The sequence below is a fragment of the Electrona antarctica genome (genome assembly GCF_951216825.1).
Source record: "Electrona antarctica genome assembly, chromosome: 10".
NCBI lineage: Eukaryota > Metazoa > Chordata > Actinopteri > Myctophiformes > Myctophidae > Electrona > Electrona antarctica.
In genome coordinates this window covers 52,417,949-52,430,324 of record NC_136791.1, presented here as the reverse complement: position 1 = coordinate 52,430,324, position 12,376 = coordinate 52,417,949, and the positions used below count along the sequence as shown (strand labels likewise).

General features: G+C 38.1%; 1 protein-coding gene across 1 annotated transcript; it reads right to left on the bottom strand.

Moving 5' to 3' along the window:
• Positions 1 to 1,270: 1,270 nt before the first annotated feature.
• On the bottom strand, positions 1,271 to 12,170 carry LOC306931706 (putative butyrophilin subfamily 2 member A3). The gene is made up of 7 exons (XM_079513273.1): positions 11,776 to 12,170; positions 7,321 to 7,381; positions 6,854 to 7,195; positions 6,436 to 6,726; positions 5,178 to 5,309; positions 2,942 to 3,010; positions 1,271 to 2,841 (listed from the first exon to the last, which is right to left on the bottom strand). Exons 2-7 carry the CDS (start codon positions 7,376 to 7,378, stop codon positions 2,750 to 2,752), a joined length of 984 nt encoding a protein of 327 aa, XP_079369399.1. The 5' UTR covers positions 7,379 to 7,381; positions 11,776 to 12,170; the 3' UTR covers positions 1,271 to 2,749.
• Between the last annotated feature and the right edge of the window lie 206 nt (positions 12,171 to 12,376).

Below are 12,376 nucleotides of genomic sequence, written 5' to 3'. Positions count from 1 at the left end.
TTATTATGATGTTATTTCACACTAGGGTACATTTCAAACAAAAGCAGACCAAAAAGCACTAAGACTTGTTTACATTAGGGTCTTTCGGTTTAAATTTATCAGAACATTTACAGACGTAAAGATATACACTTCTATGAAATGAAAACAGGAAGTCATCATATAAAGAACTAAATAAATAAAGGGAAAAATGTATCCAGTAATGGAAAAAAGGCGTGAATTTAGAACTAATGGTGACATAATTCCTATTGGATATTGAAGTAGTCTATTTTCAGAACTTTACAACAACAACAACAATTTCTACAATAATATATACGTATAATTAAGTCAAGGCATGATAGCATAGGAAAGTACAGACAACTCACGCCGCAATGTCAGAAAGTGAAGACAACTCACCGGGGTGAGTTGTCTGGACTTTCGGGGTGAGCTGTCCGTACTTTCTCGCCCAACTCGCCCCAGCGGAAAGTACAGACAACTCACCCCGACATGTCAGAAAGTGAAGACAACTCACCGGGGTGAGTTGTCCAGTATTCGAAATGAGTGCTTGGGCAAAATTGTTTATAGGCCTATAGGGCCAATATAAGTCAATTCATGTATGATTGATATAACCATTCCACAGGAGTACCTTTTCATATTTATCACACATTTTGTTATTTTCAACTACATGATAGGTGAATAGGATGACACATTTTAATTAATATAGTTATCACCAAACTTCCCCATGCAGTTGATTACTTATAACCCAAATGAAGACAATGATTTATTGTATTACAATTTTTCTGAAATTGTACATTTATATATGCAAATGAGTCATTAATATAGGAAGATATGCCCAAATTTGCATAACTTTCCAGAATCAAAATCAGAAAAAAGGGAAAGCCAAGTATAAAGTATAAAGTCAACCTTATTTCAATTTGTTTGCATGTTAAGAGTCAAATATTTTGGGGATATTCAATATCCGTGTATCACTCCATCTCCACTCCGTCCCCACTTTCCATATGCATTTCCACATAACAAACTCATCTTACTTAATAAACTGATCATTTGGTCCTTTTCTGTCATATGAAACAAACTCATTAGGTATAAATAATCTTCAATATTTTATGTAAGCCAATTCTATAGACAGCAAGCCTCTTTCAGTTGATGTGGGAGGGTGACTGGAAAGGTATAAAAATATGAATATGGTCATCTGAATGTTTTACCCAAACCAAAGCAAGAAAAATGAACTTTATTGTTATCATTCAAATCTTTATTTTAAATGCCTACCGTGTTACCTATAAAAACCGTAAATAAAAACAGTATGAATTGCGTCTATAGCCACATTTTAAATTCAATTCACAGTACAAAAATACTAAAACAAAAGAAACAGATTCTAAAAGGACAATAACATATACACTTGAGCACTGCCTTCATCAAAAGGTTAATCATTTATTTTTTTCACCTCTTATCAGATAAACCTTTGCTCAGTGTTGATATCAAATATTTACCAAAACACACTCTCTATTATTACACTGGCTCTGTGAAGGCGTTGGATGTTTACAGTCATACTTCTTCATGACCATAAGGAAGTAAGAAGGCCTCAATAGGTTTCTATTGGCTACTCTACAGTGTTTCAGTAAAGCCATGCAGACATACCCTAAACCTGATAAAAGTGCTATTCTACAGTAATTAAGAATGAAGCCAAAAATATTTCACATTCAGATTTGTATTGAAGGGATAGCCCCTTGGCAGCATCTCATTCTCGAGGGGGTCCCATAAAAACAAAGACATAGATACATACAATACAAGTATACAGATACATTCATACACAGATAGCTTGCTCACCCTCTCCCACCCACCCCAACAACCTGCATGAGCAATTGAGCATATAGGCCTTAAGGCGTATATATATATAGATTTCTCATTTGGTGCCAAAATTGAATAACAGTGTTACACAATGGCTGATGAAATGTATCTGTTAACTCTACTTAACTTCCACATTTCCAAATAATCACTTCCACATTTCCTAGTAAGTGAAATGGCCGTGACGTATAGTGTAGCCTGTAGTGGTGCAATAATTGAACTTGTGCAATAGTACCCAGAAAATGTTGCAAATAAAATATTTCAAACCCAGAACACGTTAAAAATAAAGTAAAATATTTCAAAAGATGTGAAATGTGAAATAAAGAAATAGTGGTGCTACTTCTGTGGTCTATTGGTAGAATGGGGGTGGCCCTAGAATAGGCTGTGGTAGTACATTTCATATATTACTGTACATATACACATGCTATAGATCACACCCATGCCCTCCTGAGTTAGGGAGTCGTCGCAGCAGCAGTTGTAGCACAGGGTACGTATCAACAGCCTCAGTGATAGTGTAATGCTTCTATATCTACTATCTAAAAAGCTTGACACACCTTAAAGGTGTGTAAGGCTTACATTGCATTATCTGCTTTACACACCTTACAGCTAGAGACTCTTACAGTATGTACCTGTGTATTTCTCTTCCGTGTCTGTCGCTTTGATTTTTGCTGATTTATGACGCTGTTACATAGTCCTAAATCAATGATATATATAGCAGATGTAAAGGCTTGTGGATCAGCTAATTTCATCATTTCATCCTTTTTTTGTTCCTTCATAATATTTTTATACGTTTCTCTTTAGAGTTGAAAAGGTTCAGTAACAGTGTTTTGGTTGCACACATCTTGGTGAGAGGAGTGTGAGAAATACCCATATTGATCAACATACGTATGGGTTAATGTGATAACATGTGTTAATTTGTTGGAGCTGCCGATAAGAGAATCATCGCTTGACATCGTTCTTCCTCCAGTGTGTTTGTTTCTTCACTATGTTCACATGTCTTGCCTATAGAGAAAGATGTATCATACAATTATATAGAATTGTAAACAAATCTGTAAAATGATTGTCACCATAGGAACAGCAGAAGAAAACATCAGGAGCTCACCTCCTGCTGCAGCCTCACCACCTTGCCAGTTTGCCTTCTCTTCATCTTGGTCAATTGGTGTATGGCCACCTGTAACAAATCAATTGAGTTTGAACTTGTATTTGTAGCCAATTGGCTGTGAGATCCATTGTTATTAAAAAAAACAGTGACAACGCATACTTTCCCCTTATATTTGAAACCATCTGCGCAGAAAGTCAAAGGTGTAACGTAAGTATACGATTCTGAATTCAGGGTTGGATTTAATGATTTTTACCGTATTGACGTTTGTTCTTGTAACTGTAAGCTACTCATTTACTCATATAGCCATGGGAACTGTGTCAGTCGTGCGCATTGATAAATATGCCTGGCCTGTCCTGACATGCATCTGCTCGACTGAAACTATATACTAGAGTCTAGTATATAGTATACAACAACAACGACGCAACAATAGGAAGCCTGCAGCCCAGTAGCTATGATATTGCTTTCGGGGGAGGGTTAGTGTTATTTTCGGTCAAATCAGGCGGCACACCTGGACACATCAAACGGCACAGTAAAGTGCCGCGGCACACAGGTTGGGAAACACTGTACTAGACCCCTGCTACTAGCAAAATGCTAAGAGTCCATATAAGAGTTATCCCATAATAACATTTATGGACCTGTGAGTTAAACAAACACTGAGGAATTTACGGTTTATATGAGGACTCAACTGTACTTCTTTACTACACATGATCACCAGTGTGATTTTACATAGCAGTTGAATATGTTACTCAATACTGTATGGTCAGTATACAGTACCACAAATATCAGTCTCATGCAAAGGTTAAAATGTAATTTAGTTATTCAGATGCTATGTTCATTTGTTTACCTGGCATCCTATGGTTTGTATAGTAATATAGGCCTACAGATTATTACGTTTTGTATTATACTGTTTAGACTGATGATAGGTTTATCTATGATCGTATTATTACTGAGCCACTAAAGTTTAAACTGTCTCTTTGCGTTGGATGTATGTATTTCAAGTAAGTCTTGCAAGTCTTGTAAGTATTGTAATTGTAAATTTCTCTGGATTAAGAGCATCTACTAAATGCCTTTGTAAATGGTACAGTAACATTATAGTACAGAAACAGTTTTAATAGTGAATGATGATAAGTTTAAATATTGCAAATCGTCTGCCAATATATTTGAATATATGCAGTCAATGCTGTACACTGAAAAGTATGGTATATAGTATATTAGTAGTAACAAACTGAGGCTGTGTCATAAATTACATGGAGGGGCATTGAAGATACGTTTGAATGAACTCACGAGAAAAGGCATATAAGCGTTGGCCGGGATGCGAATTCGAGACGTATAAAATGCATTGGCGTGTACGTTACTATGGTGTTTGTCACTTCCCGATACTGGACTTCAACAGCAAAAGTATTCAACAGCTAAATACATTGTCAAAGTCTCCTTTAATTTACTTCCCTGTAGTCTGTTGAGAGCATGCAAAGTGCATGCAGTGCAACCAACAATCACCCGATACTACAGGTTTCAAGATATTGTATGCATCTTCTAATTTAACCTACAATTATGCCTCAGCGTAAACTCAGGGACTTTATAGAAAACATGCGCATGTACAGTATGCTGCATATCCCCTGCCACAGGTGCCCATTCAAAATAGAGATATACTGTAAATTGCTCTTTGGTTGACTTTAGAATACGAGACTGCTCGCCCCTTTACCAACTCGCCCCCCCTGCGATTTTTTAAAATGTAGTTAACAGTTAATTTAGTATTTATCTCCCTCTCTGAAATCTGAAATTATCTTGTATACTGATGTATTTGATTGCATAGTAGTCGATCTCTATACTCTGTAAAATTTAGAAAGAACAACATGTCACAGAGACGGTGACTGCTTAATTAAGTTAATTTATGACCTTCTAGCAGTTAGTTTCGTTTTATTAATAACATTTCTTCCATGTAGCCCATGTTTTGTAATGGCATCATCATGCTGTTATGCCCGTGGATATACAGAGTGAACTTAACAATGATAAATTAATATGATAATACCTTTTAAATAATCACAAAAATGAATTATGTTTGTTATTTACAGCTAGGTAGAGTAGTGGGGCGAGATGGAAAAGGGGCGAGCGGACCTGTTACCGTATTATATGTACTTCCGTAAGATTGATATTTTCTTTAAGGACACATACTGTATCACATCACTTCAGCACACATACCACCAATAACCAAACAGAGATGTGTTTGTGTGCTTACCAGACTGCCTTTTCCTCCACAGCAATACTATCAGGAGTCCTACAATCAATGAACCAATGACCACGACAGGAGCTACTATATTGGACGCAGCAACCTTTCCATACTGGACCATCTTGTGGACTCCCTCATAGCCTGAAAATGTTTAAAAGCTGTTTTAGGTTTTTAGGTAAAAAGATATACCTGCCAGACAAGTAGGATACAGGCTGAAAGGCATGCATTTACATTCCAATGGGTGATTGAGGGTTGCGTGTTACCGCAACGGCCAATCAGCTGTCCACTAATACTGTAGCTCTCAGGTCTTGTTTTTGTCCTCTCTTTTTTCTCATTTTATGGATTTTGGCCAGGCAGAAAATGGATTTGGCGCCTTATTGTATATACGCCTCTGGCAGGAATTATACGTTGTTTTCCTGTTTTGTTTTGTAGAAGACAGACATATCTCTCTCTCTCTCTCTCTCTCTCTCTCTCTCTCTCTAACACTGAGGAGTGAGGACACAGCAATGTCCAATTGTCCATTTGAAATGCATAAGTACTGGTGGATAGTAACTTGTGACTATTTCAAATTTCCAAAACTTATTTAGTTGATTTTGATTATTATTACAAAACATGAATTAACCACTTCAGCCCTATAAACTTAGGGTTATCTGAAAATAGGCTCACAACGTGAATGCAACGTGTTGTGAGCTGGTAGATCTGCTATGTTCCAAGGGTTTTTTATACATTTTAGACATTTGAAATCTTGTGAATCTTGAGTACATATTGAGTACCTTAAGTATTTTGATGCCAATACTTTTGTATGTTACTCAATCTTGAACACTGGACTTCCACTTCCACTATTTCTACATTTCAGTATTGGTACTTTTAAAACCAACTAAAAAAAAGTGTACTTTTTCCACCACTGCATACAAATATTCAAGAACAAAAACATGACCACAAAATGAGCACCTGGTACAGGTAGGCTGTACACAGCTTGCACTAGTGTTAACAGATCATGATATGGTTAATGGTTAATCAAAACATTCATCTAAGAAAAGTTATTTGGCAAACTGTTGGATGTAAATACATATAGGGCTGCAGTTTGTCACGGGTTGGAGATTACCTATAACCCATGAAGTGCCATCACACCTATTTCAGTTGAATTATATTAAATGTAACCTTTGTGTCCAAAATAAACGAATCTACCTCCTGTCCTATGACACTGTACTATAGCATAAAGACAGTGTCAAGCTATCAAACCCAGAACAATCCAATAAAAACATACTTTTGGGGGATAGATTAAATGTAGTCTCTCCTTCTTTGACTCCATTGGCGTTGTACACTTGGCATGTGTACTGGGAGGAAGCTGAGTTCTTCAAAGTCAGTTTACTGGTGAGGACGTTAAAGCGCTTATCATCCATCGGTTTAGGCTCCTCCTGTTGAGAGATGCTGGTGTGTTTTTTTCCCTCCTGATCGAACCATTGAATTGTACCTTTTGGGTAACCATCCTCAGAGTTACAAATCAGAGAAGTGTCTGTGTCCTTCTCTGCTATGATTACTGGTGCACTATATTTGGCTGCAAAGAGAAAAGGCATGAGGACATTAAAGACAACAGTGACAATTTATAACCACCCTCCACCCCCATTATGATGTGAAAAAGCAAAGTGGCCACTGTGTGAATATGGTCAATATGGGGCTCTCACCTGTGACACTGAGGTTGGTTTTGATGGTGTCTTTTGAACCACTGTCTGTCTTCACTGTGCATTCATACTCTCCACCGTCATTAATCTGAGTGTTGCTGACCAACAGGGACACATCCCTGCTTGTGCCAGTCAAGCTTTCCACAGAAAACCGAAAACGTGGTTCATTCGGATGATCTTTGCCAAAAACAACTAATGTTTTGTTTTCCCCTGTTTTCTTCCATTTCACATATGTGATCATTGCATCTGATGCTTCTTCTGTAGGATTGATGCCACATCTAAGGACAGAATCCTGGCCATATTGACCAAGGTTTTCAGATGTACAGTCTACCTTTACAAAGGAGGCTGTAGAGTGAGATATAACAAAGAAAGAAAGAAAAAAAATATCGTCAAGTCAACTAACAGCAACATGTCAAACAGTAAAATGTCAGATTGGAATTCTGGAGTTCAGGACAAAAAGCAATCATTACCTGCACTGACAGGTACGATGGCCAAAAGCAGCACACATGTTCCAACCACGGAGGCCATGATCTGTAGTGAAAGAAAGATAGTTGTTTGTGTGGGGGTTGTTTGTGATGTCTGCGATGCGAGTCTGATCACCAATAACATACAACAATACAGTCAGGTATACTGAAACACATTTCATTTAGAATTGTATTATATATTGTATACAGAGCAGGATGCATCCAAATGTATTATTTATTATTATACTATATTTTTATGTATGTATGTATTATAAAACCAATGTTACTTATTGGATTATCTTATTATTATTATCTTATATACAGGTATCTTAATTATATCCTCTCTGGTATCTGGTGTAGTACAATCTAGTACAACGATACTGTACAGTATTTGTAGCCTCCGTCCCCACCAGCTATGTGATTTTTAAATCCAGCTCAATAATGAGCCTCCATTATAACAGGATTTTCAAAGCGCTGTATCTCAAAAGGTACAGCGCTAAAGGTCAATTATTCTTGAATTCTTTTTTCTACTATTCTACTATTTCTACTATTATTTCTTCTATTTATTTTTATTTTGAAAAAGAAAGTAGCTAAACTCATTCTTACAGTATCAGAAACCTGTTATTCAGGGTATCTACACTGTACATGATGCATATACTATGCATATACTTATCCTTACAGTGTAAGAAAAAGGGTATCTACACGGTTCATACTGGTCATACTATGCATACTAAAAACTGTAACGTGATTATCCAATGCATCTTCAGAATTTAAACCTCCAACGTTTTTAGAAACAAAAGTAAAACTTGCACTATATGAACAGAGGCATTTAGATTAAATCCTACGCCAAATAGTATTTCAAAAGCCTGTATCTTATATGTTACAGATGTTATTGTTTAGGCCTACAGTGATTTATATATATAAATATGGTCATATGGGGGTTCAACAAAAACTGAAATTCAGAAATTCAATCTTTGGTGGACAATATCTACTATATCAAAAAGGATGTTCAATGTTTCAAAAATGGCATTGTGTAAAATCCATGTAGTGGTAAATACTGTAATATGGTGGGGTAAAGCTGTCAATGACATTACATAATTCACACTATATATTCTAAACACTACCATTGTGTATAATACTACACCAAATGTTAACACAATTAACCCATACTTTTCTTGATAAGGATTATAACATTTTAAGTTTGTTAGGCTAGAGAGTGAAAAAACAGCGTGAAAAAATAAATCACCCCCCAACTCAATATGTCCAAAATACTTTGAACATAATGTTAGATCTAAGGCTATTCCCAATATACCCATGCACATAACCAGTAGTTCAAACATTCATAATTAGGAGTTCTAAATGATCCCACATCACTGGCATATTGTATGGACAAGGTCATCCCTAATCCCCATTTAAATGTCATAACCCTTGTTGTTCATGGTGTAAATAAAATATTATACAATGAGTCATTAATATGACGAAAACTGTATCATTCACTGTAGCCCCGATCATTCTTTTTTTATCAGCAAGTTCATCTATTGTTAGTTCATCTATCGTTTATACTATTTTCGTTTATGCATGAAGTATGAAGTAAGAGGCTAAACCCCACCAAAATGAGGCTTAATCCAGACCAAACTGTATTATTGCTCAATGGCTCCTGTAACTAATTCATAAACACATATTGATACTTGTGAACAGCTATAATGTTGGCCTCAGTATAAGCCATGTCTCGACAAGCTTCCGCTAATGCTTTGCAAGGAATGTCGGGAAAATTGTGCCTTCAATGGTGACACGCGCCTCAGAGCCGGAAAGGGTGTCTACGTATTATGTCTATGGTCACATAGGTGAACACGGACATTGCTGTTCCTTGGAGTGGTTGCACCACTCAAAAATACATATTTAGCCCCATGCTCGAATGTAGCCTGGCTAATAAGCCAGACCGAATCAGTCGTTGGCAAAACAAAATTGCCTGCACACGACAGTGTGATTTGAGTCTGGCTTATTAGCCAGGCTAGCTCGAATGCCCCCGCCCCCCAGTCAAAAAACGCTAAAATCCCTAAAACGAAAGAAAGAAGCAAATGAAGAAAAAGTAACACTCATCTTTTACTTTCTCTATTAACAACAGAAAACATGAACCTGTCCTTTAAGTACTAGAACCTGTCTTACAAGCCAGACTGTTGCCCCACAAGAATAGTTGTCAGTGTCGCCAGATTTTGCGAGAGAAATAAGCATTTTCAAATAATTAAAAAAAAAAAGCAAAATATTTTGTATATTTTTTAAGTGGTGCAACCACTTCCTTAAGTGACTATAGTGTGTGGGTGGGTGGGTGGCTGGCTGGCTGGGTGCGTCTGAGCACGAAAACAGCATGGTTGTTTTTCACCACATGTGCGCAACCTAACACACACACACAAACACACGCACATATTAACTGTATATATGGTGATTTCGGGTGTGCCAGTACAGTACAGTGACAGTACAGTACAGTGGAGGGTACAGTAGAGGGACCTCCACACGGTAACTCTGTCATTTCTCAACCGTTTCGGATGCGGGGCGGCTCACCGGAATCGGGCCGGCACCCTGGGTGCGTTCCTGTTGGTCTGGACCCCCACACGGAGTTGCAACACTTACTTCACAATGTGTGATTTTTTGAAACGTTTCAACAACACAAATCTGGTATGGGTGTGCCGGGCACAAAATATCATTTTTGATAGGGGGTCTGTGGTCAAATACAATAAGTTGGGGGTCCTTGAACACTTACATGAAAATGAGAGTTTGAGAACCACTGTTTTAAACAACATTAAAACAAAAGCCCAAATAAGCAACAATTAAGCGACCTGCAACTACCAAATAGCCTACCAACCACCTACCAAATTAATTTCGCTCACCAAAATGTGGAACGCCCTACCAACAGTCATTAAGACATGCGAATCCCTTGACTCCTTCAAAACCACTCTCAAAGGACACCTATGGACGGCTGCAATTCGAAACTGGCCCCCGTAAAACATGAATCCCCCATCCACCCGTTTTTCCCCTCATTGTATATGGGGTTTTTTTTACCTCCTATGATGATTTCTTGTTTTTGGCTATATAGAAGAGTATATTTGTACGTCTCAGAACGAAAATACATCGCATGGATGCAACTGGGACGTATCCTCAGTGATGTATCCCAAGGTCATCGGGGTTTCGGGTCTCGCGAACATCATACCCCTCACTCGGGTGACCCAGCCGGGGTGATCAAGTCCCGATTTACGTCCCAGTAGCTACCCTCGATCAGACCCTCAGTCTCTAATGTTATGATGAATTGAACATGGTGGGCCCTATTGTAAACAAGTGTAATACTTTAGGTGTCGTCCACAGTTAACAGTTTTGTATTGAGTTGTGCTGAAATGTACTGTACTGTAATTTGTTAATAAATTTGTCAATCAATCAATCAATCAATCAATCAAACCAATATTTACAAGAAACTTTACAGAAAAACAAGCTCAAAAGTCGCTTATTATAAGCAGACATGGCAACTGGTAGTTGTGTGGTTACCAGAACCCGCCTCGTTTCTTATAAATGCAGCATTTCACTTCAGCGTCTACTTTCACTTTAAATGTATTTTTTGACAAACAATCCTTGAGTTGAGGGTCATGATCCTCCTGTCCTGATCAGGACGGAATGCGGGAACCGAATCATATGATTCAAGAATAAACTTCACTAACATTCATCATTTTCACAACAATATAATACTGATGTTATATAGGTGAAACTTGAAACTGAACATGTATGTTGCAACCCATATAGGCTTAAATCATTCATTTTGTAGCATTCATTCTGTAGCATTCATTCTGGCTTGGAAGAAGATATATACATATTGTGTCCAGTGACAGTGCCCCATAGAGTAAGCAGTGCCCGCGGTTACTAAAACCAGTCAACCCACAGACGTGCCAGGCAGTTTATAATAACGCTTATACTTCATTTTGCTGCATTTTGCAGCTATACTAACATGACTATAGTTATTGTCATAACATTTTTACTTAGGCTAGGCTACTAACAATACATGTATGTGATTGTGATACTGTACAGTACAAACATATTTAAAAAAAATGTGGGGCAGAGGTTCATCGTTGGCATCCAGGGAGTGTGTGTGCAAAGTTTGGCATCGACTGGGTTAACGGTGCCGGAGATTAGCTGGTAACAGACGGACAGAAGGACGGACGGACGGACACACACACACGGACGGAGTGCAAAACATACTCTCTCCCCATGCCTTCGGCCTGGTGGAGACAATAAAAGTAAATAGGCAGTCATCCTCAATGGACCCCAATGGAAACAAGCCTATAGGCTTTCTTGCAGGGTTGTCAAAAAAGCAGACCTTGTATTGAACTGTAATTTCCTTTGCTTCTTTCTGCAAACTGTTAATAATAATAAAGTATTCAATCAAAATCTGACCACTCAATAAATGCATAGATAGGCTACCTTGCAAATAAGTGAACGTCAAGATGAAATAAAGCAGGGCGTCCAGTCCAGGCAGGGTCTGTCTTTTCCAATCCACACGGATTCAGGCTGATTTGTGAGACTCTAGAAGACTGCGTGGTCGTTCCCCGGCAATTATGTGCTGCTGCCTGAACTTTCACTTTCGATTATAGCCTAGCTCACTATTATTGTTTGTTTTAAGGGCTGTTAGCTAAAAGGGCTGTTAGCCGCGCAAGTTTGTAAACGATATAAAACTTTCCTTCGTCCATATTGCCGTTATGTTAATTATGCATCTGCATGTCGACTCCAGAGAAAGCTGTAGTAGGCGCATGGGTAACAAGACTGTCAAGTATACGAAGATACGAACGCGTTGGCTTTGCTTCAGTAACCCCACAGGAGTCCCGGTTTATTATAAGAACAACAGACAGGATAGATCATAGAACAGCAACAGCTTAGGCTATAACATGTGTGTGTGTCTGGCGTGACCGCTCAACCACACTTGACTTCATACAACACTGGCTCTAGTCAATGACGTCAGAGCATTCCTATTGGTTGCAAGGTCTGTCCTTCAACATACCTTGACATCTCCCCTTCAAGTTATCAT